Raw genomic sequence first — 25,699 nt, forward strand, 5'->3', positions numbered from 1 at the left:
CGAGCCCGCCCTCTGCAGGGAACATCATGGGCGTGGGGCAGTGTCTCATCTACGGGCTGACGGTGGTCCTCCGCAAGAAGTTCTCCGCCAGCCGCTTCTGGGATGACTGCGTCAAGTACAACTGCACGGTCAGGCCCCGCCCCTCCCGCGTGGCCCCACCTTCCACCTGCCAGGCCGCCTCCGTGGTGCAGCCACAACCCCACCCGCCTTCCAAGCACCACCCCCACCCCGCCCCACCAGGGCTGCTCTGGAGAGGGACAGGAGGATGGCCCTACCCAGGCTAAACCAACCAACCCCCCCCCCCCCGCCCCCGTAAGCTCAGTGGATCCGCATGACTGCGTGAGAGTGGGCAGAGGCACCACCAAGACCATTTTGCAGGCCGGGAAACTGAGGCCTATACTACAGACGGGATGGGGCCCAGGCCGCCGACTTCTCTAAGGAGTCCGCTCTGTGCCCCAGGAGTCTTCCCTGCTGGTGGCCCCAGGAAATCAGGAAGTGAGACCAGTGCGTCCAGACCCTGCTCTGGACTGGTTAGGGCCACAAGGTGTGGGGCTTCCAGGCGGGGTGAGCATGAGATAGAGGTGGAGGACATCCACGGTCCTGGAGAGGGGGAGGATAAGGGGGACTAGGCCCCGCCCAAACCTCTTTTTTCCCCTCCACGGTGAGGGGAAACTAGCCTGAGGATCTCAATGCCCTGATGGGGGTTTATATACAGGTTCTAGCACCTTCCTCCAGGAAGAAGGGTTGAGGAGAGGAGAGAAGGGGGTGTGGCCAGGGACCGCCAAGTTTTGGCAGGTGCCCGCCTTGCCTTGGACAGGTGGGGACCAGAGAGGTCACGTTGGCTGCCCAGGTCACACAGCTAGGCAGGGTGGGGGCTCTGGGCTGGCATCCTGGGGACCCCTGGGGGCAGAGGCTGGGATCGGCTCCACTTTTGAGGATTTTCCGTTTTGCTCATGGGGAACTCTCTAGGAACATCATTAAACCAAGTCTTGAAATGCGGAAGTCTATTTTATTAACTTGATGATCAAGAGTCGTGAATATAGATAGTCCACACTCTGAAAGTTCCGATTATGGTTTCGCTGTGGGGAAAGGCTTACATCAGTGTCTGATTTCGCTAACCGAAAGAACTCCAAAGAGGATTTTCTCTTTTACAAGAAAAAAAAAAACAACACACATTCTAGTACTGATGTATATCTTTCATAAAAGTGAAGTGTAATCCGTACTTTTAGGTATCAGGGAATATGTTTGATGCTGTTCCAGCTTATGAAAGCTTTCCTAGGAATGCTCTGTTTTCGGGTTGTGGGCAAAGGCTGTGTACATGAATATGGACAGAAGAAGGTACAGGTGATTCCCAAGCACCTGTCACTGGCCCAGGGGGCCTTCAGACACCCCATCCCACCCCCTCGAGCCCCACCCACCTCCCTCCTTCTGCATCCTTGTGAAGCAGCCCCCAGAGAGAAGTGTGTGTCCTTCACAGAAATGCTTCGGGAAAACCTCCGAAAGATGAGAATGACTTTGTTTTGGGGGCAAAATTCGTATAAAAGAAACCATTTTTATTTTTTAATTTTAAAAAAAGATTTGTTATTTATTTATTTGACAGAGATCACAAGCAGGCAGAGAGGTAGGCAGAGAGAGAGAGGGGATTAAGCAGGCTCCCCGCTCAGCAGAGAGCCCGATGTGGGGCTCGATCCCAGGACTCTGGGATCATGACCAGAGCCGACGGCAGAGGCTTTAACCCACTGAGCTACCCAGGTGCCCCAAGAAACCATTTTTAAAGCGAACAGTTCAGTGGTGTTTGCTATATTCACTATGTTGTGTAGCCATCACCTCTGTCTAGTTCCAGAACATTTCTGTCACGCTGGAGGGAAAACCCGTTAGCGGTCACTCCCCATCCCTGTCCCGTCACCAGCAGCACCCCCCACCCCAAATTGGGTAACCACTAATTTGCTTTCTGTCTTCATGGATTGGCCTGTTCTGGACATCTCTTGTAAGTGGGACTTACACAATGTGTGGCCTTTTGTGTCTGGTAAGGACTATTGTTAAAACAAGAAAATTGAAAGCAGGGTCTTGAAGGGATATATTTTTTTAATTTTTTATTTTTTATTAACATATAATGTATTTTTAGCCCCGGGGTACAGGTCTGTGAATCGCCAGGTTTACACACTTCACAGCACTCACCATAGCACATACCCTCCCCAATGCCCATAACCCCACCCCCCTCCCCCCAGCAATCCTCAGTTTGTTTTGTGAGACTAAGAGTCTCTTATGGTTTGTCTCCCCTCACCGATCCCATCTTGTTTCATTTTTTCCTTCCCTATCCCCCAAACCCCCCACATTGCCTCTCAGATTTCAAAGGGATATTTGTATATCCCTGTTCCCAGCAGCATGATTTACGATAGCTAAAGTATAGAAGCCACCTAGGGGCTACCAACCTGTGAATAGATAAACAAGAAGTGGTGTATTCATATGACAGAATATTGTTCAGCCTTCAGGAGGGAGAAATTCTGGTACATTCCACAACATAGATAAACTTCGAGGACGTTGTGCTGAGGGAAATAAGCTAGTCACCCAGAGATTAATGCTGTATGATCCCTCTTATATGAGGGACTTAGAGCAGTCACGGTCATAGAGACAGGAGGAAGCCTGGTGGGCACCTGGGGCTGGGGTGGAGTGGGGAGTCAGTGGTTCGTGGGGACAGAATCTCAGTTCTCCAAGATAAAAGGAGTCCTGACGGATGATAGTGGCTGCACGGCAGGGTGAGTGTTCTTAATGCTACCGAACTGTGCTCACAATGGTAAATTTTATGTTATGTATATGTGGACACAACAACAAAAGGGAAAAAAAAAAAAAACAAATACCCCATAAGCTCAGCCCCATCATCACAGCCAAAACGTGACAGTGAGCTCTCAGTGTCATCAGAAATCTGGGCAGTGGCTCCACCCCCTGTGTCTCACTGGGTCAAAATGTGACTTTCCCCCCTGTTTCTGTAATTTGGAAAAAATCTGGTTTTAGAGGAGACCCACACATTTTGACCTGCCGATGTGTCTCATGAGGATCCCTTCATCTGTAGGAGCCCTTTGTCTCTTTTTTCTTTTTCTGCCTTGTATTTACTGAAGGGCTATGCGTCCTGTAGTATTTTCCCAGTCTGGACGTTGCTGGGGTGTCTCTTAACATGTTCCTCTATCCCCGGTGTTTCCTGTCCGTTGGGAGTTGGGTACAATGCAGTGTTTCTCAGCCATGATGCTAAGGATATTTGGGGCTGGATCATTCGGTGGGGGCACCCTGTGTACTATAGGATATTCAGCAGCATTCTTGACCCAAAATCACTACACCCCACCCCTCTGCCCCCCCCCCCCCCCCCAGGTTATGAGCATTAAAAATGTACCCAGATGTTGCGAAGGGTTCTGAGAGGACAGAGTTGCTGGTGGTTGAGAACCTCTGGTCTAGATAATTGATCAGCTTCAAGTTCAACTTTTTTTCCTAGAAGGCCCATAGTGTCTGGTGGTCCCTCTCTTTGTCCTTGACGTGCCATACTCCCACTGGGCACTGGTCACTGTCTCCACATCCTTGATAGTCTATTCTGTTTCTAAGAAGGGGAATTTCTGTGTCAAGAGAAGTACCAGGAAACCCTAGGAGCCCTTTAAGGAATAGAGGACAAAATCCTCAAAGGTCAAGTTTAACAAGAATGTTGCTAAAACAAGCGCATGCATTTGGGTTCAGAAATCCCATCCTCTGGCTGTTGGATGGGGAAACGGTGGCTACAGCCAAATCACAGAACATCTATCCTCACGGGAGACAGCAGGCTGTCATTTAGAACCCCACTTTCTTAGCTACATAGGAACACACAGGCAGGAGACAGGGCTGGACCCCTTCTCATCCCTGGGGGACTGAGTATGTGGTGTCTTTATCCTTCCATACCCACTGGGGTGTGTGCACTTAAAGTATAAGATCACCCTGACACAGGAGTCATGGCGGGGTCCCAGGTCAATGATCTCCTCCCAGAATCTTTTTTTTTTTTTTTCCTATTCATCCAATCTGTTTTTTAAAATTTAAATTCAGTTAATTAGCATATACTGTCTTATTAGCTTCAGAGGTAGAATTCAGTGATTCTCCAGTCTCCTGTAATACCCAGGGCTCATTCCATCATGTGCTCTCCTTAACGCCCATCACCTGGTTCTCCCATCCTCCTACCCCCCTTTTTATTTTATTTCAAAATTTTTTTCCACCCCCCTTTTAAAAAAAATTTTTATTTATGAGATAGAGTGCACAGCGGGGGGGTGGGGAGGGACAGAGGGAGAGGGAGAAGCAGACTCCTCCGCTGAGCAGGGAGCCCAATGCAGGGCTTGATCCCGAGATCCGGGGATCATGACCTGAGCTGAAGTCAGATGCTTAACTTACTGAGCCCCCCAGAGGGCCCCCCAGCTCCCAGTTTCTATCCAGTTGTCACCCTGTAGGCGGGAGGTCTTAGCATAGGCCCACCGATGTATGGCTCTCTGAACTGACCCGAGTTGTCTTCCCTTGAGCACTGGGTCTGTCTGAGGGTCCAGACCAGAGGTAAAGATTAAGTGTTTGCTCTCAGTGCAGGGACACAGCCTCGGGCCCGAGGAGATCATTACCACCTCAGCTGCCTCAATCATGGCCGGCAGCCCTCCCCTGGCCTGAAGAGAACAGCTGAGAGCTGCTCAGGGCAGGACTTTGTATCATTTGACAGGAGCCAAAAGCCTAGCCTAAACCCTGGCTTCCTAAAGAAGGGGATTTATTAGCTCATGGACCTGAGGATTCCACATGGGGACAGCTTCAGGCATAGCCTGATCCAGGAGTGCCTCAATCCCTCTCCGTTTCTTGTCTTTCTCCTTCCTTAGTGGCAGCTTCCTTCCCAGCCCTGCTTCTCTGGGGCTGGGAAGGTTCCCAGCAGCTCCAGGAGATAAAGAGCCTTTATTTTCCTTTTGGTTTATCAGAAATCCTGGGGCTGATTCTTATGGTCTAATTCTGGTTAGGCTTGAACCACTTAGTAGCTGAGGTTGTACTGGGCTGATTGGCCAGACCCTGTCTGACGCTCTGCCCTGGAGATGGGGTGGGCTGGGCCACAGGCAAAAGCAGGGACCTGAGCCTGGGGGCCCAGGGAGGGAACGTAGCACCATCGGGTTCCAATCTTGCCCCATCTCTGCTTGCCTCCTGGTTAGATCTTGGGCACGCTCTTTCCCTCTGTGGATCTCAGGGCTTCATGTCCAACATGGGGTGTTGGGGGAATTAAATGAACTCTCTGCTTGGCGGGAGAGAGTACTCAGCACATTTGTTTTCTCATCAGAGATTTAGCAAGCAGTGTTCAGGGACAGTCTGTCCGCAGCGGTTACCTTTCTCCCAAAATGGGAGAGCCAGATGCATCCCAGGGAAGAATGCCCCAGGGAAGAAAGCATGTGCAAAGGCCCTGAGGAGGAGCTGTGGTGGTAGCGGGTGTTGGTGGGAAATGAAAGGAGAGGAGGCGGTGAGGACGGTGGGGCCAGAGGGAATTGGCTCGAAACGGCTTCATTCAGACTCCGGAGTCAGGCTGCCCAGCTTCAAATCAAGCTCTGCTGTTTATCAGCTTTGGTCCAGGTACTTACTGTTGGTGACCCTCAGTAAAAATTGGGGATATTGGTGGTAATCATTCAAAGTCAACCCAGAGATGAGGACTGGAAGGTGCCTGAGGTATCTGGGAGATGCACCCCTCCCCACTGGGAGTGGAGCCCGCGGAGCTAGGGCTGTTGGCTGAGGGCTGGCTGGTGGGGTGTCAGCGGTGCGCCCCGCAGTCCTGCGCTGTCTGTGGCACACGCGGGGGTCCCTGGAGACAGCGTGGGGAGCAGAAGGGCGGGGAGGGGCGTGAGAATCGCTGAGTGCATCCTCCTGCCCCCCACCCCCATCCAGCAAGGGGTAGGCGCAAATGGCCCGGGTTGGGGGGGTGGGTGTTACATCGCCCTGAAGACGATTTGGTTTTAGCACCCAGGTTGGAGTGGTGACTCTCCTCAGGCCCACCCCTTGCTTTCCCACACCCCCCCAGGTGGTCCAGTACATCGGGGAGATCTGCCGCTACCTGCTGAAGCAGCCGGTGCGTGAGGCGGAGGGGCGGCACCGCGTGCGCCTGGCGGTGGGCAATGGGCTGCGGCCCAACATCTGGGAGGAGTTCACCGAGCGCTTCGGTGTGCGCCAGATCGGCGAGTTCTACGGAGCCACTGAATGCAACTGCAGTATAGCCAACATGGATGGCAAGGTGGATGGGGGTGGTGGGGGGGTGGGCGTTCGCAGGTTATCATGTTCGGGGATCACTGCCACCTTGGCCTCCCCAGTCCCCCCCACCTCCCCCCGTTCTCGTAGGACAGGCTTAACCCCTGGGAGGGCTCTGCCAGGCTGACAGGGTTGGGGGAAGGGGGAGCTCCTAGGCCTGGCAGGACCACAGTTCAAGTCCTCTGTCAGGCGGTATCCCTTGGGCCAAGGCCTCAGCCTTCATGAGCCTCAGGTCCCACCTGTGGGGGTATCGGGTGAGCAGGGACCTGGGGGTCCTGGCCCGGGGTTGGCGTGCCCATCTCCTCCTACCCGGGAAGTCACTCAGACTCCTTGGGCTTTGGTCATCATCTGTAAGTGGGGATGATAGCTCCCTGGGTTTGTTGGATCCCCAGCAGACTGTGAGCTCAGCACAGCACCCCCAGGGAGCAGGCTCTCTGCAGATGGTTTGAGGGTTAGCAATCACTGTCTCCATTCTGCCTGAGCCGGACCCTCCTCTTACGCAGCCCTACTAAGCCACGCGTAGATCAGGAGAATCATGATAAAGCAAGCGTCTGGGGGCAGGGATTCCTTTTTTGTCTGTCTCTGTGTTGGGGCCCCAGTACCTGAGAGCCAGCCTCCCCTCCCCCTGCCCCAGCCCCATGCATATCTGTTGAATAGACAGCCAGGGAAGATACCCTGGCCATGCTCATGGAACTTGCTGCTGTAACAAACATGCCCAACAGTGTAGAGACAGGCATTTCTATTCATTGGATTGAGCCAGGTGGGCAGTGGGCTTCAGGATCCTTCTAGACATTTCCTTCCTGCCAGCACAGAGGGTTTTATGGACCTGGAAGTGGTGACCAGTCAGCGGGTTTCCTCACATGGTTGCAAAGGCAGCTGGGAAGGGGGAGAAGAGGGAGCCTGAGTCCCAGGAAGGAGGCACTGCTCTTAAGACCCCCTTTTTCAGATCACCCAAGGTCACAGAGTTCAGGCAACGCAGGGGTGTTCATTCCAGGCCCTGGGGCAGGAGAGGCAAGGTGTCCGTGGGGAGGACGCTGTGTCCCCTCCATCCCCCGGGGCTTCTCACCAACTCAGATCGCTCTGTCCCAGGTTGGCTCCTGTGGCTTTAACAGCCGTATCTTACCCCATGTGTACCCCATCCGGCTGGTGAAGGTCAATGAGGACACCATGGAACTACTGCGGGATGCCCAGGGCCTCTGTATCCCATGTCAGGCCGGTGAGCCAGGCCCTGTCCAGTCCCCTGGGGAACTGGGGCCCCCACCCCCTGCCCACCCAGCACAGTCTGAGGGTGGCCTCCTTCCCAGGGGAGCCCGGCCTCCTTGTGGGCCAGATCAACCAGCAGGACCCACTGCGTCGCTTCGATGGCTACATCAGCGAGAGTGCCACCAGCAAGAAGATTGCCCACAGTGTCTTCCGCAAGGGCGACAGTGCCTACCTCTCAGGTGCGAAGACCGCGGGGGTGGGGTGCTGGCTATGGAGATGGTGGGCCACCATCTCACCTCTCCTTCTCCCCTCTGCAAGGTGACGTGCTGGTGATGGATGAGCTGGGCTACATGTACTTCCGGGACCGTGGCGGGGACACCTTCCGCTGGCGTGGAGAGAATGTTTCCACTACAGAGGTGGAGAGTGTGCTGAGCCGCCTGCTGGGCCAGACAGATGTGGCTGTGTATGGGGTGGCTGTGCCAGGCAAGCTGGGGTTGGTCCTAGGGTGTGGCAGCTCCATAGGAGCCAAACCTGATTGAGCTTGAAAGCACAGGTGCCCTGGGGCAGTGCTCAACCTGGGTAACTGCACACGGCAGCCGGGATAGGGGCCCTGGGTCTGGAGTCACCCCTCATGGATGATAATCAGCCTTGGTTTCCTTATCCGGAAAATGGGATCAGGAAAGCTACTGTCTCACTGTTACAGAGAGTGCTGCAGGAGCTCAGTAACACAGTGACTGTTCCAGCAAATGTTATCTCAGATGGCAGGGACTGGACGTCAGAGGCCAGGGGCCTCCAAGGGTGCATCCAGTCCTGCGATGGGACAAAAGGTGGGGTGTTCTTAGCAAAACCTCTGTCTCCAGGAGTGGAGGGAAAAGCAGGCATGGCAGCCATCGCAGACCCCCACGGCCAGCTGAGCCCCAATGCACTGTACCAAGAGCTGCAGAAGGTTCTGGCGCCATATGCCCGGCCCATCTTCCTACGCCTCCTGCCCCAGGTGGACACCACAGGTGCGGCCTCCTGCGTCTCTGTCTGTCTGTCCATCTGTCTGTTGATTCAGCAACCATTTGCTTATTTGTCCCAGTTTAGGCCCCCCTGCCAGATTGCAATGGTCCATTGCAAAGGTCCATGGCCAGCAGGCACCGTGGGCTCATGTAGGGGCCTTATCTTGTTTTCTCTGCATCGTTATTTATTCCCATTCCTCGATCCTGGCCCCCCTAGGCATTCTGCAGTGTTTGGTACATTTCTTCCATCTCCCATACTTTTCTGATGACTAGGAAATTTGAGCAAATCGTATTAGTACCTCTGAGGTTCGCAGAACTAGGAGGTTCCCGCTCCTCCTATAAGTCACCTGTTCATAATTTTTGCCCATCTTTTATAGCCTTGCTCTCTTTTTCTTCTTGACCAGAAGTTTCTCCTAATAGTCCCAATGTTAATTCCTTAGCGGTTTCGGACGTCAGCAGTCTTCTTTTTGGGAGTCTTAAATGTCAACCTTGTTAATGGGGCCTTTGTTGAAAAGAAGCCCTTCATTTTGATACAGACTTACCTTTTTTTTTTTTTTTTTTTAATCTTATGGCTTGTGTTTTTGAAGTTTTATTTAAAACGAGAAACCTTCTCAACTCTAATGCACACAGGTCTCTTGCCTCGGTTTTTTCCTACTCACCCTACCCCTGAGCCTTAATTTTCATGAAACTTTTCTTTAATTGTCCACCTCAGGGAGTGCAAACTGTTTCTTAAAGGACCAGATGGTAAATATTCTCAGATCTTTTTGGGCCATGCGGTCTCTGTCCCAGTAACTTACCTCTGCCTCTGTTGTGCAAAAGCTGCATTGGATGGTGTGTAAATGAGTGGGTGTCACTTTGTGCCAGTAAAATCTCTTTACAAAACAGATGATGGGCTGCATTTGCCCCTCAGCTCTGGGTTGCTGACCTCCGACCTACTTTGTGGCAGATTCAGCCCTGCCTTGGCCTCATGGGAAGTGGACCCGTGCCCAGGCAGGGAATCCACAGTGTTTGGGATTGTGATGGGGTAGTGGGCAGGGAGGTCTCCCTGGAGGAGAGGGTATGAAGTCAGGATCTGAAGGACAAGGGGGAATCAGGCCAGCAAAACGGGAAAGCATGTTTCCAGCGCTAGGGGATGGCCTATGCAGAAGCCTGGAGGTGTAGGACAGCATGGTGAGTTTGGGGATCCCAGAACCTTCCCCCCAACAGCTGAGAAACCCCATGCCCACCCCCACAGGCACCTTCAAGATCCAGAAGACTCGACTGCAGCACGAGGGCTTCGACCCACGCCAGACCTCGGACAGGCTCTTCTTCCTGGACCTGAAGCAGGGCCACTACCTGCCGCTGGACCAGGGTGTCTACACCCGCATCTGCTCGGGTGCCTTTGCCCTCTGATGCTCCTCCTCTGCTTGCTAGAGGCTGCCAGCTGGGCCTTGCCCGTGAGGCAAGCTTGAGCCAGACAGCCCTGCCTGCGGAGGGGCTGGTCCAGATGCTCCAGGTGGGGCCATCCTGGTGCCGCGCAGCTGGGTCCCAGCAGGAGCCCCCGGCTCTCCTCTATCTTCGCTTTCCTCTTTTCTCCTCTAGGCTCTCTCCTGCCTGAATTCTGGCTTCTGTGTTTATGTGTGTGTGTGTCTTCTCCCTGCTTCCGTTCCATCTGCCCTCACCTCTTCCCTCTCTCCTCCCCTGCTCTCTCCTGGGATCTATAGGCGTGCAGGGTCTCGTTGCCCTCGAGGGGCATCCCTGCTGGGTCCTGGACCCAGAGTGGAGCCTCCTGGCTTCCCTCTCAGCTGTGCCTTAAGGAGCCTCTGTCCAGGCCTCCCCAGGCTGCCGGACTCCAGGGCATCCTCGCCCTCTCTGAGTGTCAGGCAGACCCTCCAGCCTCCCCACCGGCCCCCGAGCAGAGGAGCCACAGGTGGTCCGCCCCACTCACCTAGAGATCTCCCAGGCTGGGCCATTTGCCCTTTGCACTTGACCATCTTTGCTGGGTCTCCCATACACACTCTCTGCCCTTCCTGATGCCCGGAAGGTTCCAGAATCAACTCTTCCCCCTTGGACATTGCCCCTGCCCACATATCTCCTTTTAGGCGTCTCTACGGAGCTCCTGTTAGAGGGGGCCTTGAAGATTGCATTGGGTGGCTGTTCGGCTCACTGTTCAGATGCCCACCCCGGCAGAGGCCTCTTGGTGTCCCCATTTGGCACGGCTACTGCTGGGACCCATAGGAGTGGCAGCAGGGGTCTCAGGGGAGGGCTCATGCCTGGGGGTGGTGTCCGAGATGGACTTTTGGGCCTTGGGGGTTCCAGCCTGTTGAATATCCCCACTGGCCTCGTTGGTGATGATGACCCAGTGCTGGTGGTGACATCCTGGACGACACAGCCAGGATGGCTCGGACGTCCCTGTTGGCCTTGTTGGTGGCTCATCCTGGACTCCCATGGTTGGGACTGGCCTCCCAGTCCATCCTGCTCTCCTCCCGCAGCAGCATCCAGTCCCACAAACACTGGGACCAGCGCTGTTGCATGTGGGCCTTTCCAAGCACCATGGTTTTGTTTCCTGGTTGAATTCAAGAAATAAACCTGCAGAGTGTCTGGTGCCTGAATCCCGGTTATTTACTGTCTGTCTCCATGTGGCGCGGAACCCTTTCTGAGTTTCAGATGGCAGGACTTTTTGCTGGGGAACTCATGGTCATTTCTTGCTGCCCCCGTGTGGCCTGTAAGCGCAGCTGCAGGGCCTCTGGGGTCTGGGGACTGGCTGCATATGGGGGTGGGGGTGAGGTGAGGGGAGGTGGGGGAGTGAGGAGGGGTGGGAGATGGGGGTCTTGGGGGTGCCGAAGGGTGGTTAGCATCCTCCCTACCTCCCGGCAGCCTCTGGGGCCTCACAGAGTCCTGCACCAGCCTCAGCCCCAGGGAAGGGACAGTTGATCTGCCTGTGGGTTCTGGCAGGTGCCCCAGTGTGGCCGTAGCTCTGGGTGTGAGCTGCGAAGGGGTCCTTTGGAACTGGCTTTCCAATCCAGGACTCCCAGCTCCAGAGTCTAGACACTCAATCCTAACTTCTGCTGTTTCCCCTTCAGTATTACAATGTCTGTCTCATCTCGTCTCCACTGCAGGGGACAGAGGAGGAAAGGGTTGTGATGCCTGAGCATTTGCTGGGAGGGGGCAGCCCTGAGAATGGATTGGGGCGGGGGATGGATGAAGCCCTAGTTGACTGGGGCTGGTCCTTGGATGCCCACCGTCCACAAGGAGAGGGAGGCAGGGAGGCAGAAGGATCCACTGCCATTGGGGATGGAGTGTCCCCAGTATGCTGATAAAGCAAGTGCATCCCATATGACATCCCATCAGACCTCGCAACTGCCATGGTCCCCCTTATACAGATAAGAAAACAGGCACGAAGGCAGCTCCTGGTGAGAAAGCGGGCCAGCGGGACCTTTCCCATTCCAAAGCCTGTGACTCTCATCAGGGTAAGAGGCTCCATCTGAGCTGGCAGGGAAATAATCCTGGTGACTCTCGGCAGCAGGCTCTGTGTTTGTCTTTTTAATTAATAACAGACTTTAAGTATTAGAGCAATTTCAGGTTCATAAAAAAATGAGCAGAAAGTACAGACTTCCCATACACTCTACCCCGCACCACTGTTTCCCTTACTATTTATGTCCTGCATTACCAACCTGGGTTTGTTACAACCGAGGAGTCTGTGCTCTCGCAATATTATTACCTGAAGTCTATGGCTTCCATCAGCTTCCACTCTGTATTGTACCTTCCTTGGGTTTTGACCTGCGTCCATTGTGATGGTGTCATCATTCCTCTGCCTTAAAAATCCCCTGTGTTCCCATCTCTTCATCCTTCCTATCCCAACCCTTGGCCACCGTGGATCTTTTATGGTCTCCATAGCTTTGCTTTTTCTGGGTCATGCACTTGGAATCCCACGACGTACAGCCTTTTCAAACCAGCTTCTTTGACTTAGCAAGATGCTTTTAAGATCCTTGCCTTTGGCTGGCTTGAGAGCTTTGTATTTTTTTTTTTTTTAAGATTTTATTTTAAAGAGAGAGAGAGATAGTAGGAGCTATCGGGAGGGGCAGAGGGAGGGGGAGAGAGAGAATCTCAAGCAGACTCCATGCTGAGCATGGATGGAGCCAGATGTGGGGGTGGATCCCAGAACCCTGAGATCGTGACCTGAACCAAAACCAAGAGTTAGATGCTTAACCAATTGTGCCACTCAGGTGCCCCAAAAGCTTTTGTTGTTGTTGTTGTTGTTGTTGTTGTTTGTTTGTTTGTTTGTTTGTTTTGTGGAACAAGAAGTTCTGTGACTTGCCCCCAGGGACCATCATTAGGTCGGGAGGAAAGCCAGAATCAGAAGGTGCTCAGGAAGGATGTGTACAGAGAGGATGTTTGTCCCTGTGTTGTGGGAAGAGAAACTCGCTCCAGCCTGGCATCAATACGTGGGCCAGGAATGTCAGGGCTTAAGTGGTGTGTGAGGGACAAGGGGGGAGAAGCATGCTGGAGAGGGCATGGGGAGGAGGGAGAGTTGAGGACATGAGAGGCTTCCAGGGAGAGGTGGCTGTGATGAGGGAGCAGGAGGCTGGCTGAGGACAAAGCAAAAGCTGGCGCCTTGCACCCCCTCTTCACCCGCTCCCCTCCATATATGTAGCATTCCTCAGGCACCCCTGACTGCCATAAAATGATAAATAGTTAACTTGCAGAGATCACAGTCCTGCAAGGCGGGAGTCTCCCTTGGTTTGCAAATGTCCTTGAGATTTACAAACAAAGAAGTTACCTTATCGATAGCTCAATTTCCAAAGACACAGAACTCAGTTCCTCAAGCCCTAATGTCACCCTCCCCTCCATAAAAAACCGAAGGAGGCGGAGGTAGAAGGAAAAGTAAATAAAGTTAAATTTCTTCTAAACCTAAATCTCATTAACAAGGATGCTTGATAGCAGGAATGTAACATTCCACCAGGAGACTCCCAATTGTCTTTACTTGATAGTAACCAGGCCTTCAATATCCTGATAGTATTCTTTGCCCCAGTAGCCCTTCTGAACACCCCTTTGTCCTCACCTACCCAACTCCTGTGTATATAACCAGCCACTCCTCACAACCAGGGGCAGCAGCTCTTCCTGCCCACAGGTCCTGTCCCCGTGCTTTAATAAACCACCATTTTGCACCAAAGATATCTTAAGAATTCTTTCTTTAGTCGTCAGCTCTGAACCTCACCCCACTGAACCTGACTTAGGTTCTGGGACTTAATCAGCTGGAGGCTAGGACCTTGCCTCTAACCTTTCAAGGGTCTCCCTTGCTCTGGGGAAGAGTCCAGTCTCCCGGGTGCTGCCATCCTGAAGGCTCTTTTCCTTCCATGGTGATTGGTTGTTTCCAGTCTGTGTCTTGCTTCCATGCTTCTACTGCTGCTGTCCCTTGTCCCTGAACCCTTGTTCCTATGTCGCATGCCTGGCCAGCTCCAGCTGATCTTTAATTAAGGTGTCATTCACATGCCAAATAATCCACGCTTGTAAATCGTACAGTTTGGTGGCATTTAGTGATCGCAAAGTTGGGCAACCGTCGCCTCTGTCTGGTTCCAGAACATTTTCATTCCCCCAAGAGGAAACTTCAGATGCATTGAAGTCTCTCCCCCAGACCCTGGCAGCCACTAACTGGCTTTCTGTCTCTAGATTTGTCTGTTCTGACATTTCATGTCAATGAGATCATACAACATGTGGTCTTTGGTGTCTGGCTTCTTCCACTCAACGTCTTATTTTTAAGATTCATCCAGGTTTGTCCCTTTTTATGGCCAAATAATATCCCTTTGAATGGATGGGTCGTGTTTTGTTGACCAGTTATCCAGTGGTGGACATTAAGTCATTTACACTGTTTGTCTATTGTGAGTAAGGCTGCTGAGAACATTCATATACAAGTCTTTGTGTGGACGTATGTTTTTAATTCTTTCTGGTATAGACCAAGGCGTGGAAATACCAGGTCATATGGTAACTGTTTAATCTTTTGAGGATCTGCCAGACTGTTTTTCAAAGCGACTGCACCATTTTATGGTCCCACCAGCAACAGTATATCAAAGTTGCAATTTCCCTCATCACTTGCCAGCACTCTTATTGGGAAATATATCTATTACAGACAAGACATGGCCAACACATGGACCTGAGTCTTCTCCCCAACCAGCTTCTCTGGCTCAGTTAATGCTCCACGTGCATCCAATTAAGCTAGAAACTCGGGATCCAGTCCTGATTCCTCTTTTTTGTCATGTTCCAAGGCTCATAATCAGAAAGGACCAAGAACTCTGCCTCCAAGACACCCTGAACCCACCGAACCCAACCAGCACTAGATTTCTCTAGCCCACTAAATGGGCTCCTAGCTGGCCTCCCTGCTTCCATAGCTTCTTTCACAATCCCTTCACCGAGTAGCCACAGTGATTTTTAAAAAACGGATCCTAGTCACTCCCCTACTCAAAGCCCTCCAGAGGTTCCCCTAAGATCAGTTTTCCAGTCTCACCTTTCCTCTGTGGCCTGGGTAGTCAGCCTCTAGTTACACGTGTCTGCCTTCTGCTAGTTCCCGCCTTGGGGCTCTAGTCTCCTTGTGCCTCTTTTGGAGACGCTCTTCCTCCAAATACACTACTGTGTCTTTCCTGCCATTCAGGCTTCCATGTAAATGTCGTTTCGTTCACCTCCCGATCTCTACAGCCCCCAGTCACCTTCTCTCCCGTCACCCTATAGTGTCTCCATTATTGTGCTGGTTTTTTCTTGTGTTTATGTGGCTTACCTGTTCAGTGTCTGACTTCTCCAGGAGGGTACGAGCTAGGAGAGGGCAGGGACTGCTGCCCTCAGGGGCTCATTCAGATGAAGGACAGCATTGGGCACAGGTGAGCTTGGGAAATGGTTTTCTGAATGAACGAATGAATGAATGAATGGTTGAAGAAACCATTGCACTCCCCGAGCCTCAGTTTCTCCAGATGTGAAATGGGAGCATCTGAGGGAAGGCTCAGGTGTATTGTGATGGTGATTGAGGGCATGTGGAGCCCTGGTGAGCAGGACAGCTACTTATATGTGTAAAGTATCAGCATTGTGGGAACCAGGACATCAGAGCGAAAGCCTCTGGTCCTGATTTCTGCTGAAGCAAAGGGTGCTAAATAATAAAACTCGCCTGAACAACACTTTGCGGGTCGGCCTGTATAATTTGTCTATAGCACCTTCATTCACTGCCCTCAATTGTACTGTTTAAGGGACCCCATGGGAACCCACCAGATTTTTTTTTTTTTTTAGATTTTATTTATTTTTTTGACAGACAGAGATCACAAGTGGGCAGAGAGGCAGGCAGAGAGAGAGGAGGAAGCAAGCTCCCTGCTGAGCAGAGCGCCCGATGCAGGACTCGATCCCAGGACCCTGGGATCATGACCTGAGCCAAAGGCAGAGGCTTCAACCCTGAGCCACCCAGGCACCCCAACCCACCAGATTCTTAACAACACAGCATCCACATGATGCTTGCCTTCCCTTCCCAATCTGATATCCCACCTTCTGCCCTCTGCCCTCTGCTACCCCTTAACCACTGAGGACCAAAATTGCCTAGAAGCTTGAAAGACAAAATGTGTTCAACATCTTGGAAATGAATGAATGCAGTTACCCCTCCCTTCCCCAGGCTGGATTCAGCCCCTCCTTCTTACTTTCGAGCTACTGCAGGCAGTCAGGACTGTTTCCAGCAAATGGAGTCCTAGCCGCAAGTCTAGTGAGTAGTACTGAGATCTGGCCCATGGTCTGTGTTACTGAGGTGTCTAGCAGATAAAAGCAGTTCTTTCCTCCAAGTCTGTCTTTTTTTTTTTTAAGATTTTATTTATTTATTTGAGAGAGACAGTGAGAGAGAACATGAGCAAGGAGAAGGTCAGAGGGAGAAGCAGACTCCCCGTAGAGCTGGGAGCCCGATGTGGGACTTGATCCCGGGGAACCCAGGATCATGACCTAAGCCGAAGGCAGTTGTCCAACCAACTGAGCCACCCAGGCGCCCCTCCTCCAAGTCTGTCTTGAACCTGAGCTTCTTACTGTGATTTTTCAGGATTAAAGGAGTGGAGCCATATTACAGAAGCAATTAGATAACTTTGAAATATGAGAAGGGGTGTATGTGTGCACGCAAGTGTGTATTTATGTCTTTTTAAAAAAAGATTTATTTATTTATTTACTTACTTATAAAGAGAGGGTGAATGGGGAGAGAGATTCAAGCAGACTCCCTGCTGAGCGTGGAGCCCACTTGGGGCTCCATCTCATGACCCATGAGGTCATGACCCGAGCCCAAAACAGGGGTCGAATGCTTAACCAACTGAGACACTCAGGCGCCCCATCTATCCTTTTGTATCATGGTCACCCTAGTGGGTCTGTGAAGTGGTATCTCATAGTTTGATTTGCATTTCCCTGGTGGCTAGTGGACAGGACATCTTTGCATGTGGTCGTTGGCCATTTCTGTATCTTCTTTGGAGATGTCTCTTCATGTATTGGAGATGTCTATTCAGAACCTTTGCCCGTTTTATTTATTTATTTATAAAGATTTTATTTATTTATTTGACAGAGGGATCACAAGTAGGCAGAGAGGCAGGCAGAGAGAGAGGAGGAAGCAGGCTCCCAGCTGAGCAGAGAGCCCAATGCGGGTCTTGTTTCCAGGACCCTGGGATCATGACCTGAGCCAAAGGCAGAGGCTTTAACCCACTGAGCCACCCAGGTGCCCCAATCTGCTAATGATTTTAAAGATGTACTACCTATGCATGTCTCCTTGCACGTACTGAATTATCCCCCCACCCCCATAAGTGGGCCAGCTCCCCAGGCCCACCAGGCCTTCTCTTCTTTACAGACTTCTCTGCCCATGCTATTCCCGGGAATACTCCTTCTCATCAGCCATTACACATTTGCCTCATTCTGGGAGCCTCTCCAAGCAAGAGCAAGGGTGGAGGCCTCTCTGGGTCCTCAGACACAGAGATCCCCAGGGAGCATTGGCAGAAGCAATTCTGCCAAAGAACAAGTATCTTTTCAGGTCCAACTCTGTGCCAGGCTTTCCTGGCATCAGGGAGCTTTCCAAGCATCAGAGAACAAAACAAACTCTGTCCTCCTGTAGCTTATATTTTAATTAAAGAGGGAGACCAAAAAGAGCAACAAGATAAATATCAGGCTCAGGAACTTCAAAGTCCACCAAAAGGTGCCTTCCTCCAGGAAATCTCCCATCTCTTCCCTCCATCCCACCTCGCAATCTCTTCTTAGGGACCCCAGCTCTAGGGTCCTCTCTTCGGCCCCACCCTGACACCACGAGGCTTGAGAACAACCGCACCGGTTCTGCCTGCTCCAGCCCAGGGAAGAGCTCAGGAACAGCGTGCAAAGAATCAAAGAGCCCCTTCGGATGCACCGCAGGGCCCTGCCGCAACTTCACTCGTGGGACTGCGCATGTGCCATAGGCGGCCGCCCGTAGGTACTGACAGCCGTGCGGCAGGGCCGGCCTTCGCGCAGGCGCACTGGTGGCTGCCCGGAGCGCTTCCGCCTCCCTTCCGCCGCCGTCGCCATGGCCGCGCCGGCCCCGGACCTCATCTCGGTCTTCTCGAGCCCGCAGGAGCTAGGCGCGTCGCTAGCGCAACTGGTGGCGCAACGGGCAGCGTGCTGCCTGGCGGGAGCTCGCGCCCGCTTCGCGCTCGGCCTGTCGGGCGGCAGCCTCGTCTCCATGCTGGCCCGTGAGCTGCCCGCCGCCGCCGCCCCCGCCGGCCCCGCCAGCCTCGCGCGCTGGACCGTGGGCTTCTGCGACGAGCGCCTCGTGCCCTTCGAGCACGCCGAGAGCACGTACGGTCTCTACCGGGTGAGAGCTACGGGGGCCGCCGGGGGTCACACCGAGAGGGCCGCGCCCACCGCCCGCACCCTACTACGGGGGCCGCTGGGGGTCAAATGAAGAAGGCCGCGCCCACCTCCTGAACCCCGCCACGGGGGTCGCATAGGGTCACACTCTGCCTTCTGCCACTATCTGGGAATGGCCTGCAGGGTGCTCTGAACTCCCACGTCCACTGCCACCGAGTGGGCCGGTAGGGACCTTGAAGTCTCGTTACGCTTTGTCTGGTGGCCAGGTAGAGGGAACACAGTCCGGGCGAGAGCGTGGAGGTGAAACAGTGGCCCATTCCAGGGACTCAGAGACGTTCTGGGGCGCCAGCCCGGTAGCTTGCAAGGGCAGAGTTAGGGAAGGGCCAGGCAGGAGGTATCTGGTGTGGAGCCTGGGTCTCAGTTTTCACATCTCCAGCCTGGACGCCTTCAGGATGATCTACATGCTGCTCTCGGTGCTGATGACCTCCCAGTCTGGTTATCTAACTTGTGGCCTCAGGTCTTACAGAGTTAGGGAAACTGAGGCTTGGAGGAGGCGTGGTCTGCGCTGGGGTCCTCCAGCTGTATCGGCTAAGTCCTCCTGGGGAAAACACGCCCAGGGAGGTGTGGAAGGGGTGGGCTTGGTCAGAAGAAGCTACAGGTCACTTAGGTACTGGTTGTGTTGCCTTCTCTTTGCGTAGAAGCTTGAGCTGACGGTTTCCTGGTTTCTGTTGTTGTTGTTGTTTTGTTTTGTCATCAAAAGGAAGGTCTACTGATTATCAAACATTTTCACCACATCATCTCATGTAATTTCACAATAACCTATGAAGTCGAGGCTGTCATTTCCCCCATTTCATAGATGGAGAAACTGGGGCCGGAAAAGGAGAGCTTGTGTGCCGGGGCCTCCTGCTGACCTGCAGGGGAGCTAGGGTTTGAACGGACCCCCCCAGGGACCCCCAGGGACGCATCTCAAGGGCAGGGGCCCCCCAGTGTGTCTTCCTCAAAAGCGTCATTAAAAACTGTGCTCACATTTCTTTCTTTTTACTTTGCATGAATTTGAAGAACTTTTGCTTTTTTTTGAACTGTACTTCCTCAAGTAACAAAATCCTAACAAAACAGTAAAAAAAAAAAAAAAAAAGTTGCAGGGTTGTTCATTGTCCTTGTATCCAGCGCTGGGGACACAGTGGGGTGTTGGAAAGTGCCCTCATGGGACTCATAGCTCATAGTGGGGCATCGGGCACCAGCACACAGGGCAATAAATAAGGGAAGTCCACTCAGAGCATTCTCATAATGCAGTGTGGACCAAAGATAATAGCGTGAGAGAGAAAGTGCCTGGGATGTTTGAGCTGAGGCCTGGAGGTGTGAGGTCCTGGCCAGGGGCAGAGCTGGGGCAGAGGGTATGACAGAGACAAATGTGATGCCATGGGAACAAGTGTGGGGCAAAGATTTGCTCCTTCTGCCAGTTTCCCTGTGAGGGGAGTCCCGTGAGTTTCCTGGCCTGTCCTAACAAAGGACCACAACTTGGGTGGCTTAAAACAAGAACTTATTTTCTTAGTTCTGGAGGTCAGAGCCTAAAATCCAGGTGTTGGCAAGGCCACACTCCCTCTGGAGGCTCGAGGGGAGGATCCTTGGTCTCTTCCAGCCTCTGGGGGCTCCTGGTGTTCCTTGGCCTCCAGTCTCTGCATCTGCCTCTTCAAGGAGACCAGTCATTGGATTCAGGGCCTACACTACTCTACTTGAAGTCAACTAATGACATCTGCAAAGACCCCCTTCCAAATAAGGTCTCATTCTGAGGTTCTGGTTGGACACGAATCTTGGGGGCCACGAGTCAACCCAGTATAGGAGCACAGGATTGCTTCTGTCCTCAAGGACGCATCCGGTATACCCTGGGGCTCTGTCAGCAGGAGTGTTCTGCTTACCCTGTGTGCTCTGTGGGTCTGCTGCTGCTGAGGCCAGGGCTTCCTCTGGGCTGGGGGGATTAGCTGAGGCTGCCTCCTTCTTAGGAATGGTTTCTCAATGCCCACAGAATGTTAAGAGAGAAACAGTCCGATCAACCAGCAGTTCCACTTCCAGGAACCTGCCTGACTGACACTCCAGCCCTTGGCTCCCTGACAGGAGCCCAGGCAGAGGAGGAGGAGGAGAAAGGAATGGCTCTGAGCCTGGGGGGAAGGGGCAGCTAAGGAGAGGATCACATGACAGAAAGAGGACACTGATACCCTGCACTGGCTTTGCTCAGTGTAATCCCTAAGGGTGTGTATCGATGGGAACCTTGGACAAAGCAGAGAGGTCTTGCCAACAACAGATCTGACCCTGGCCCTCCTTGGCTCCCAGACCTTCCTTGGCTCCCCATTACCTTTAATACAGAGAGAGCTCTTACTCCTCGGGCAGTGTTCAGGGCAGGCAGCCCTGTGGTCTGGTATGTGTACTTCATGTCCCTGTCCCTTGTCCCTTCTCATACAATATTTTTTGTGGCTTCCTGCTTTTCCATTGTGGCTCAGCTTGGCATTGTCTCCGTGGCACAGGATTCCAAGATCCTGTGTGAAGGGAGGCACCAACGTGGGGGTCACAGTTGTCCCTCCTGGAGCAGATCAAATCTGGGGAGATGAGGGAAAAGGCTAGAGCCCTCCACCTTGCAGGGGACCTGACTCCGGGTGCTTCCAAAGAAATTAAATCCACCTTCCCGAGGCGGGGGCATGTGCTATATGCTGGCCAAGGACACCCTGTAGTGGCAGCCGAAGAGAAGTCAGTGCTTACCACTGTCACATGCGGTGTAGGGGAGGCACAGGCGGGGGATGGGTCCTCAGAGGAGGTGCTCTGAAGGACGTATAGGAGTCTCCCAGGCAAGGGCAGTGGCTTATGTGCGGGTTGGGGTCGCAGGGTCTGCAAAGCCTTGTGCAGGGCAGAGAGGGAGTGGGTTTTATCCTGAGGTGTAAGGGACTCTGGGGGCTTTGAAACAGGACTGTGGTACAGCCACACAGGTGCTGGCTGGGGCCAGAGGCCCCCAAACATGCTGGACTTGAAAGACTCCTGGCGGAGTGCCGCCGGGATCCCAGCACACACAGAAGGTGGGTGCGATGATGGGTCTGTCCCAGGGGCCATTCAGTCACCCATGCAAACCTTGTGCCTCTGGGAGCTGCGTGTTGCTGTTGGGTGACTTTTTCCCTCTGTCTGCTGCAGACCCACTTGCTCTCCAGGCTGCCCATTCCTGACAGCCAGGTGATCACCATTAACCCCCAGCTGCCTGTGGAGGAGGCGGCGGAAGACTATGCCAAGAAGCTGAGACAGGTGAGTTGTGGTCGACCTTCTGGTTGTCCCATGCCCCACCCCCTGCTTGGCCCCAGGGAGGCCTACTTGGCACCCAGGGAAGTGGTGGGGGAGTGGCCCAGCAGGTGGCGCTGCATGATTGTCACCAGCAAAAACTGCCCCCAGGAGTGGTTGGCAAATCCTGCCCCACCCTGGACAGATGCCCGGAGGTTCCCTCTTCTGAGAGGCCACAGCCCCACCTTTGGGTCTCTCAGGGTGGCCCAGCTTCTGACCCTCTGGGAGTGGGCTTGGGCTCTCACATCTGGGGGACAGTTGTGTCTCCAGACTCTTGGCCAGTCAAATGGATGAAACGTGGAACCTCGTAGAGACCCTTTCATGCAGGTGAGACTGGGTGTTGTTCCCTGTTAAAACCACTTGGGATTCTTTTTCTGATCACTGTCTCTTTGTGGCCTTCGAGTACCCCCCACAGCCTCACAGGACTGTCTTCTCCCCCATCTAGGCCTTCCAAGGGGATTCCATTCCAGTGTTTGATCTGCTAATTCTCGGGGTAGGTCCTGATGGCCACACCTGCTCGCTCTTCCCAGACCACCCCCTCCTGCAGGTGAGTGTGCCCACATGGGCCTCTGCTGACTGGGGCTTCCAGAGGGAGGGCCACTTTGGGAGGCCAGGAGGTACCCACAGCGGGGTTTAGTTAGCATCTGCCAGTTGGCTTTTTTTTTGAGCCTCAGTTCACCCGTCTTAAAATGAGGATTTAAATCAAGTACTACAGGATCAGTAGGAGGGGTTGGAATGATCCAACAGACCATGCCGGGTGTGTGTGAGCGCTCATGAAGCTGAAGTGACCTTGTCCTTCTGTCCCCATCCCGGCCTTCCTCCCCCAGGAGCGGGAGAAGATTGTAGCCCCCATTAGTGACTCCCCAAAGCCACCACCACAGCGTGTGACCCTCACACTTCCTGTGCTGAACGCAGCTCGAACCGTCATCTTCGTGGCTACTGGAGAAGGCAAGGCAGCTGTCCTGAAGGTAATGGCCAAGGGCCCTGTTCCCAAGAAGATCATAGGTGTGTGGGCCCAAGGATGGAATATGGCCCCAGATATCATAGTGCTGAAAGCACCAGGTGCCAAGGTACTTGAATAATTCTTGGGCTGAAGGGGAGGTGGAAGCTATAATTATAGGCTAGTTAGGAATAAACAATTATTAAAGCATATTGATGAGGTGAGGCCAAAGCTGCATTCAGGGGCAAATTCATAGCTTTGAAAAGGCAGTTTTAAAAAGTATTAAATAGGGGTACCTGGCTGGCTCAGTCGGTAGAGCATGTGAGTCTTGAGCTTGGAGGTGTAAGTTCAAAGCTCCACATTGGATGTAGAGGTTACTTAAAAATAAAGTCTTGGGTGCCTGGGTGGCTCAGTTGTTAAAAAAAAAAAATCTTAAAAAAAATTGTTAAACAAATTGACCACTTTAGACTTGAAATGAACAATAACGTAAGTCTAGAAAAAGTCAGTGGAAGGAATACCTGACATTATAATCAGAAATTAATGAATTGGTTAAGGGGAGGGTGACTCTGGGTTAAGCGTCTGACTCTTGGTTTCAGCTGGGGTGGTGATCACATGGTCATGAGATTGAGCCCCACGCCTGCCTGTGCCCTCTTTGGAGTCTCTCTCACTGTCCCTTTGCTTCTCACCCAACCCTCCTCATGGTCTCTCTCTCTCTAAAAAAGAAAAAAAAATCTTTAAAAAAAAGAAATTAATGAATTGATTAGTATTCTTAAAAGCTTAGTGGTAATAGATCCCAAAGATAAACCTTGGCAAAACTAATCAGGGAGGAAAATTATGTAGGAGGAATAAGTAAAAAAGGAGGAATAAGAAAAAAAGAGAGACAGTTAAACATAATATTTTAGGGAAATATAGAATATATAAGCTATTAAAAGTAAACTAAATAATAAAAAATATATTGTAATTGCCATCATTGAAAGACCAACTATGGGAGAAACTGGAAATATTTTTAAAAAATTAACAAATAGGGGTGCCTAGGTGGCTCAGTGGGTTAAGCCTCTGCCTTTGGCTCAGGTCATATCTCAGAGACCTGGGATCAAGCCCCGCATCAGGCTCTCTGCTCCGTGGGGAGCCTGCTTCCCTTCCCGTGTCTGCCTGCCTCTCTGCCTACTTGTGATCTCTACTGTCAAATAAATAAATAAAAAATCTTAAAAAAAATTAACAAATAACAATTCATCCTCCCAAACAGTTGAGCCCAGATGTCCTCATGGGCTGGCTTGGTGTTAGGGTTAAGGGTGCAGACTATAAAGAATCCTGCAGACCAGGATCCCTGCCCATGATGCCCAGCATGGCCTTGGGCAGCCACTTCACACCTCCACCCCAAGCCTCAACTTTCCCTTCTGTAGGGTGGGTTGGGAGTGCTCCTCCCTGTGGACCTCCTGAGGGTCAGTCCAGGCAGTTTTAGCTCAGAGTACACTCACCTGAGGCCCCCCAAGCCTCAGCTTCCCCACCTGTAAAATGGGGCTGGGCATAGAGGTGACCTCACAGAGTGAACGGGGCAGGCCCAGCTATCAGAAAGCAGCATTTATGATTTCCACTAATTGTAAGGTCACATGGGATGATCAGCATGCCACAGCCCATGGGCCCACATCCCGCCAGCTAAGAAGGATTTCTTTTTTAGAGATTTTATTTATTTGCTTCTCTGTAGAGCCCGATGCCGGGCTCAGTCCCAGGACCCTGAGATCATGACCTAAGCTGAAGGCAGAGGCTTAACCCACTGAGCCACCCAGGTACCCCTAAGAAGGATTTTAAAGCGGATGGGAAAAGAAAAAAAGCAGAATATTCTCTGACCCATGAAAATTCCGTGGAATCTGGATTGCAGTGTCCGTGAATAAAGCTTCGCGGGAACAGGCTCTGCCTATTTGTTCATGTGTCATCTGCTGCTGCTTTCGCCGTGTGAGAGCAGAGCTGCGCACTTGTGACAGAGACGGGGTGTGATCCGCAGAATGCAAGTGTGACCCCAGTCTGTGCAGGGCAGGTGTGCCAACCCCCGTGTCCTGTAGTCACGGATGATAGAAAAGGCAGGGACCGACTGAGGCTAAGACAGCTGGAAGGGCGACATCACCTCTTGAGAGTAGGACAGTCTTGTCCATGCAGGGAACTGGGAGCTCTGAGGGGCTGTGTGGGTGCTGGGGGGTGCCTCATGCTCCTGCCCTTTCTATGCAGCGCATTTTGGAGGACAAGGAGGAGAACCCGCTCCCCGCTGCGTTGGTGCAGCCCCACACCGGGAAACTTTGCTGGTTCCTGGACGAGGCAGCGGCTGGACTCCTGACGGTGCCCTTTGAGAAGCATTCCACGTTGTAGCTGGCCCCGAGGGACTCCACGGTGGGGACCACAAATGGCCCTCGTGGGCCAGGACCTTCCTGGGCTGGGGTCCGCTGCCACCACCACTCCAGGCTTCATTTTCAAAAAGCCGCCTGGTGCCGCAGGAAGGCCCCAGGGTCTGGCCGCCAGCCCTGCTCTGGGGGCACTCAGCCCACCGGCCAGGGCTCTGGGGAACCAGAGATTAAAGGGAGCATTTGCTTGAAGTCTCCACTCTCTCGTGGTCCTTGGTGGGTGGTGGGAGCAGGGATGCCCCAGCTAAGTGTGTGACCCAAAGCCCTTGGCCCAGCAAGGGGAGGGGAGGGATGGGGTACCCTGGGTGAGTTTCCCAGGGTTGTCGGAGCAAAGGACCACAAAATGTATGGTTGCTCAGTTCGGGGGTGGGGGAGTCAGAAGTCTGAAATCAAGGTGTCCACAGGTTTGGATCCTTCTGGAGGCTCTGAAGGAGAGTCTGTCCTATGCCATTCTTCCGGTGTTTGGTGGCTGGTGGCAGCCCTCAGCCATCGTTGGCTTGTAGACTCATCGCTCTGGTCTCCTCCGTTCTTGTCACATGTCCTCCCCTGTGTCTCTGTGTCCTCTCCCATTCTAGTAAGGACACCTGCCAGTGGATATCAGACAGCCCTAAATCCGGGGTGAACTCTTCTCAAGATCCTTAAGAATTACAGCTGCAAATAAGGTCACTCTTGGAGGTTCCAGGGGACATGGCCTGTGTGTGTGTGTGTGTGTGTGTGTGTGTGTTTAAAAAGTAACAAAATTTACCATCTTAACCATTTTTAAGCATCCCGTTTGCCGCATTAAG

The 25,699-nt window shown here is 52.7% G+C and overlaps 2 protein-coding genes across 6 annotated transcripts in view; both read left to right on the plus strand.

The window, feature by feature from the left end:
- The window catches only part of SLC27A1 (solute carrier family 27 member 1), a 30,445-nt gene extending 20,051 nt beyond the window's left edge, over nucleotides 1-10,394 (plus strand). For 4 of the 5 annotated variants that reach the window (XM_032315235.1, XM_032315232.1, XM_032315247.1 and 1 more), the window contains exons 7-14: nucleotides 19-128; nucleotides 5,515-5,595; nucleotides 6,038-6,247; nucleotides 7,351-7,477; nucleotides 7,566-7,703; nucleotides 7,783-7,947; nucleotides 8,325-8,471; nucleotides 9,700-10,394. In XM_032315235.1, coding sequence (XP_032171126.1) covers nucleotides 19-128; nucleotides 5,515-5,595; nucleotides 6,038-6,247; nucleotides 7,351-7,477; nucleotides 7,566-7,703; nucleotides 7,783-7,947; nucleotides 8,325-8,471; nucleotides 9,700-9,857 — 1,136 coding nt within the window. In that variant the 3' untranslated portion in view covers nucleotides 9,858-10,394. The remainder of the gene's footprint in view (nucleotides 1-18; nucleotides 129-5,514; nucleotides 5,596-6,037; nucleotides 6,248-7,350; nucleotides 7,478-7,565; nucleotides 7,704-7,782; nucleotides 7,948-8,324; nucleotides 8,472-9,699) is intronic. The other variant, XM_032315252.1, reaches the window with a different exon arrangement.
- A 7,533-nt stretch (nucleotides 10,395-17,927) lies between these two features.
- Nucleotides 17,928-25,106, plus strand: PGLS (6-phosphogluconolactonase). Its single transcript, XM_032315276.1, has 5 exons — nucleotides 17,928-18,270; nucleotides 21,441-21,548; nucleotides 22,027-22,128; nucleotides 22,409-22,549; nucleotides 24,745-25,106. The coding sequence occupies exons 1-5, from the start codon at nucleotides 17,983-17,985 to the stop codon at nucleotides 24,880-24,882; spliced, it is 777 nt and encodes a 258-aa protein (XP_032171167.1). The 5' UTR covers nucleotides 17,928-17,982; the 3' UTR covers nucleotides 24,883-25,106.
- The last annotated feature ends 593 nt before the right edge of the window (nucleotides 25,107-25,699 follow it).

Source organism: Mustela erminea, chromosome 1, assembly GCF_009829155.1.
Source record: "Mustela erminea isolate mMusErm1 chromosome 1, mMusErm1.Pri, whole genome shotgun sequence".
Taxonomy (NCBI): Eukaryota; Metazoa; Chordata; class Mammalia; order Carnivora; family Mustelidae; genus Mustela; species Mustela erminea.